This window comes from Empidonax traillii, unplaced genomic scaffold (assembly GCF_003031625.1).
Source record: "Empidonax traillii isolate 1590-97213 ecotype Southwest subspecies unplaced genomic scaffold, ASM303162v1 scaffold451:size1465578, whole genome shotgun sequence".
Lineage (NCBI taxonomy): Eukaryota > Metazoa > Chordata > Aves > Passeriformes > Tyrannidae > Empidonax > Empidonax traillii.
In genome coordinates this window covers 141,230-146,915 of record NW_020955644.1, presented here as the reverse complement: position 1 = coordinate 146,915, position 5,686 = coordinate 141,230, and the positions used below count along the sequence as shown (strand labels likewise).

Here is a 5,686-nt window from a genome sequence, read left to right as displayed (position 1 = left end):
GACCAGAGCTACACATAGTGCACACTAAAAATTGTCTTGGGGACAGTCTGGGGGGGGATTTAGTGTCACTGAGGTCTAAGCTTTGGCCATTCTGGCACCCCTGGGATGCTGGAGTGGCAGTACCTGCTGTGCAAGGGCACCACAGTGAGCTCAGAAAGTTTTACCACCAAGAATCACATAATTCCTCAGAATTCTGACAGCACAGTTTCGAGTGGGGTTTACTTAGTCATTGCAACCAATTTCCACAAAACTCACTCCTGAGTGTCAGTAAATTGCACAACACACACAAGAGCCTTTCTCTGTTCAGCAACCACATATCTTGCACAGAAACTTTTTTTACTGATAAGGCAGAAAATATCTCAGAAGGAAAGGCAGATTTCTAAGGCCTCACACACCTTCTAGGACCTATTCTTGGAAGCATTTCTCACACTGTGCACCTGGTTTCAGCCAGATCCACCAGTGGCAGCAGCCCCTTGAGACTGAGCCCAGGTTTATGCAACACCAACTGCACCAGAGTCCTTCCAGCCAGCACTCAGCACTCACAAATGCACATTTCCTGCATGAATATACATTCCCTACACAGAAAATTTATAACTTAGACAACAATTTTATTACATGATCACAGCTTATGTCTTGCTGGCAAGAGAAACCCTTTGAGGTTTTTTTTCCCTTGGAGCATCCTTTGATGGAAGCCAGCTAAGCAAGGGCAGCGCTGATTTAATCAAACTCGTTATTTCCATCTTCATGAAGGCTCTGTTGGTGCCTTCACTGATGTGCCTGGCTAGCAAAGCACTCTGTGTCTGACTGAACCCAGATGGAATGGGTGAGGAGCTGCACAGATACAGGACACTGTTGTCCCTCTCATCACTGGGGTGTGCAAGGTCCCAGCAGCTCCATCAGCCCCGGCCCTGGTGGGTTGTTGATGCCTCCCTCTCCCTAAGGAGATTTCTCCATCCAGTCTAACAGGATGTCCAGCTCACCCAGGGACTTCATTGCTGCAGATGTGACATTCAGCTGGAATGGGATAAAGGAACAAGTTGTGAGCACAGATACTGAGTACAAACCCACGTAAAGGGGATCCAATTATCTGTGTTAATCACCAGACTCAGGCACCAACTCACCCCTTCGTAGTTTGCAAGTATTTGCCTAAATTTCTCGGTGGATTCCTGCCCACACACGCACTGATTTTGTTCATGCTAGAAAAAAATAAAATAAGATAAATTCATTAGTTTGAGGAGTTACATTTAAAAATAATAGTTCAGTTTCTAACTCTGCTGTGAATTATAGAACTGAGACCTTGTGAAACTGTGGGAAAGGCTGCAGGTCCCTGAATCAGACTTCAGCTAAGAACAGTTTACTTGACAGACTCAGGGACAAGATAAATATTATCCTTGAGGACTAACGTGGGAGTTTTGTTTGCTGGCGAGTGGGCAAGCACAGAAATCTCTCAGCGGCCAGACACGCTCTTCACATCACACTGCTTTGTGTTCCTGTTGAAACCATTTGTATAAATAAAGACTTTGAACTTTATAAAGCTCTTGGGTTTGTTTATACACCAAACACTAACAGATGAAGTTAAACTGCAGCGAGAGACAAGGCTTACACACTGCCCCAGTTTCCTCTTCGTGCTGAGGAAGGAGTTGGCGATGCTGCTGATTTTTCGGTTCACGTACGAATCCTCCGTCTTGCAGTGCTTGAAAACCTTGTCCACGTAGAAGTTGAAGAGGTGATGGGTCATGCAGCATCTGTCTGAAGACTTGAAGAATGAATTTCATTTTTTAAAAGGTCTTCCAAAGGGTTATAAACCTGCAGTCACCAAGCCCCCCTCTAGAATAAACCACCTCTAAGAGGAAACACATTGTAGATGAGCACAGAGGGGGATTTTAACTCATATAAAGCTTCTTCATTGCTGCTTGATTTATGCTGCTAATATATATATATATATGAAGTTATTTTAGACTGCTTTTCCAGGAGATCCATCCTCAGCAAATCTCAGAGAGTCAACAAAACAAAGAGCTGATTTTGTAGCTGGGTATTAGAAGCTGAGACCTGAAGCAGTGGCCTGTACCCAGCACTTCAGGGTGTGAGAGAGCTGAAAAACTCTTATTTGTAATATAATGCACCTCCCAAGACCACATTCCTTTGCTTTTGGATTCTTTAAGGGTTTTCCACCCAAGGACACTTACGTTAACCTTGTGCAGGGAGTGTGGATGGGACAAGATGCTCAGGGTCCTGATGGGGTCTCTTGCTTGCTGCAAAGGAGGGCACAGAGATGGGGAAGGTTCCAGAGGGGCTTTGGGAGCTTCCAACTAAAGAGCTTCCCCAGCTCCACAAGAGCCTGGAGGAATACTTACAATATTGGCTTTAATTGCTGTGAAACCAGCCCTAATCTCTGTCATGCTCATTGAAACCCTGCAGGCTCCAAAGTGGAGGATTTTGTTCCCAGCTGTCGGTGTCAGATCCACCCAACAGGACATGGAGAAGAGGCAGAGGAACAAGTGGGATCCCTTCATTTCAGCTGCTTAGGAGACCTGCTCAAGGGAAACAGTATTGACTCATTACCTTTCCTAAATAACACAACTGGGATGCATATGAAAACATACCTATTTTATATAGCACTTGTAATGTACATCTGTATTAAAAAACCCACCCCGGGTAGCACCTCTTAATAATTTCTTTTTTTTTTTACTCTCCATGTGAAGAGAAAAAAAAAAAAATCAAACAAACTCAAATATTTAACAGAAGAGCCCAAGAGAAAACAAGGAAAAATAAGTAAAATGCCAGTAAAAGAAATTGCATGTAAATAGACATAGTTCTTCTTAAAATAAATACAGATATATATTAAATTTTTAAAATCTACTAACTCAGAAGCAGCAGGAGGTAACTGCGACTGAAATGTTCCAAAGTCTGATCCCAAAGGAAATCGCTTTCCCTCAGGAATAGCAGTTCAAACACAAGTTCTACTAGCACTGAAAATTAAGGTTATTAATGAAAAAAACTATTTCAGAGACACTTTATAAGAATACAAGGAAAAACCCACGAGCACATAGAGCAAAAGGATAAAAATCAGTGTTTTACCTTGTTCCTTGGTGTGGGTTCACCTGTGTCGACGGTGTCTGACCCGGAGAGCTCCGAAGAGCATGTTTTTATCCCGGTACCAGGAGGAAATAACTCTTGGATTAACTTTTGGGATTTTTCTTGCTTTTCCCGGCATGTATTTCCCTTTGTAATTTACTGAATTAATGAGCAGTGAAAGGGACCAGCTCTCTCCCCCACAGGTGTTTCCCTCACCTACGGAGGCGGGAAATCTTGGCATTGCTGCGTCATCTTTCATTCGGGAAGAAGGATGTGACCAAAAGGAGGGACCATCGTGGGGGTTACATCCCTAAAATGCCCAGCTCGGGGGCTTCCCCAGCATGGAGCCAATGCCACCAAGTGCCTTCCTGGTTTGGGATGTGGGAAGTTGAGTGGCATCACCCCGTGGTCCGAACACCCCAGGGCTTCTGGCACTGGACAAGGTGCACTGCTAGAAGTGCTGAGACTCAGGAAGTTGTCCAGACATTTCTCCATCATTATCCTGGCCTTCCCCTGCCAGGTTCAGGGAATTCTGCTCCCAAGTCTCGCTCCTCAGGTGGGTGGACACTGATCTGCACCGTGGTGTTCGGAGCACAGGTACACAGGGTCAGGTATTTTGGATGGCTCAGCTCCCTCCTTGGTGGCAGAAGAAGTCTCTTGGTTTCCAGGGCCACAGGTGACTTTGGTGATGGTTATGCACAGTCCAAAGGTGTCACCCTGCAGAGGGACAGGAATTTCACTCCAGTTTCTCAAAGTTCACCAGCCCAGCAGCAAAATAACGAGCTATGAGTATCCCACCCCAAGCTTTCACTGCTGAGCAAAACCGATGCAGCCAAGGTCCTCCAGCAGACCAGACATTCTCCCACCAGCATTTCAGATCCAGGAAGGATGGTCAGGTTGATTTACAGGACATGGGAGGAGGTAAAATCACCCCTTTAATGCCACAGCCAACCTCCAGAGAAGGTTCCCACTGAGAGCAGCAGCCCCAGCGTGCACCTCTTGCAGTGCAGGTGTATCTTGTGCCACTGCCTGTGGGCCAGGGCTGTTCTACACAGTTTTGCTGGCTGACTAATTTATTGATAACCCAGCATACATCCATCACCAGGGGAGACTAGGCAAATGGATTTTATGCCCAGGCTAGTCACAGTATTGCACAGAGTGCTGCTGAAACTGCCCCAAATGCACCCAACATGCCTCCCTCCCACTGCGCCTTCACCCTGTAAATCAGCCAAAGGGCAGGTCCAAATCTGCAGCAGGTTGCATGCGCCCTTGCTGAGGTGTTGGAGGGGATCTGTGAAAGCACAGGGCTGTTAATCCCTGCCTTCCTCCCCCAGTTCCCAGCTGCTGCCTGTAACTGCAGCCAAAGTTTTGCCTGGAGTGGAGGAAGTGGCAGCAGCAGCATTCCCGGGGGCCCGGTGCACACCCAGCCTGGATGAGGAAACAAGGGAAGAGGCAGGGAGTTCTTACTTCATTATGTAAATGGCAGATGACAAAAAGGGATTTCTTTTCATTTTTTTTTTTTTCCTTTTGGTAACTGAACTGGAGCTCACAGTGGGCCAGCCAAGTGCCAGCAGGCAAGGAAGAGCCGTGGGTTAAAGACTGCCAGGAGGAGATTTGGGGGTGATATGGGAACAGGAGGGAAATGTTGTGTTATCAAGGTCCAGGGCCTTGCCACAGACCTCTGCACAGTCCTGGCTGAGTGTCCCTCAGCCTCTCTGTCCTGTCACTGACCATTTGTAAAGCAGAGGCAACAGTGGGACCCTCACCACAAAGGCAAGGAGGAGGAAAAACCACGTCAGGGTGGGGGACAATCCAGAGACATTCTCATTTTTGATTTTCAGTATATGTGCAACGATGGGGATGGATTACCTCAAGTGCTGGATCGGGGGGAGGTCCAAAGCCTCACTTTTCAGAGCAGATATGATGGTATCAGCAGGGATCATAGAATGGTTTGGGTTGGAAGGGACCTTATAGGTCATCTGATTCCATCTCCTGCCATGGGCAGGGACACCTTCCACCAGCCCAGGTTGCTCTAAGCCCCATCCAACCTGGCCTTGGACACTTCCAGGATGGGGCAGCCACAGCTTCTCTGGGCAACCTGTGCCAGGGCTTCACCACCCTCACAAGGAGCAATTTCTTCCCAATACCCACTCTAAACCTCCTCTCTTCCAATTTAAAGCCATCAGCATGCATCAGGCCAAGTCCTGATGGAAGCAAATCACCTGGCTCCCACCTACCTGCCAACCATAGCAACATGAAAATACCCTCAGTGAAACAATGAAAACCATTTCTCATTTGCTCTGGGAAGGAAGAGGAAGAAGAGAAATAGGGACTTCTGAAACTCAGCCATGTGACGCTGCAGATGAGCTCAGACAGTAAAATGGGAAGCGACCCCCCCAGGCACTCTCAGAACAGTTAAACTTTTTTTTGGGTACTGCAGCATTGGAAGCGAGCAGGAAAGTGATCCTCTCCCCAGGAACACTTCCAGGCAACTCCGGCTAACGGGGGAGGGCTCCTCCCTCGGGATTTTCTGGCAGGCACGTTATGACAGGGCACACTAAAAAGTAGTTACAGCCCAAAGAACAAGCAAAGGCAGCAGAGAGAGGGTTGT

The 5,686-nt window shown here is 47.2% G+C and overlaps 1 protein-coding gene across 1 annotated transcript; it reads right to left on the bottom strand.

Moving 5' to 3' along the window:
* Nucleotides 1-226: 226 nt before the first annotated feature.
* LOC114063134 (interleukin-20-like) lies at nucleotides 227-3,441 on the bottom strand. Its single transcript, XM_027895204.1, has 6 exons — nucleotides 3,079-3,441; nucleotides 2,355-2,531; nucleotides 2,187-2,252; nucleotides 1,604-1,756; nucleotides 1,122-1,196; nucleotides 227-1,014 (listed from the first exon to the last, which is right to left on the bottom strand). Exons 2-6 carry the CDS (start codon nucleotides 2,511-2,513, stop codon nucleotides 937-939), a joined length of 531 nt encoding a protein of 176 aa, XP_027751005.1. The 5' UTR covers nucleotides 2,514-2,531; nucleotides 3,079-3,441; the 3' UTR covers nucleotides 227-936.
* Between the last annotated feature and the right edge of the window lie 2,245 nt (nucleotides 3,442-5,686).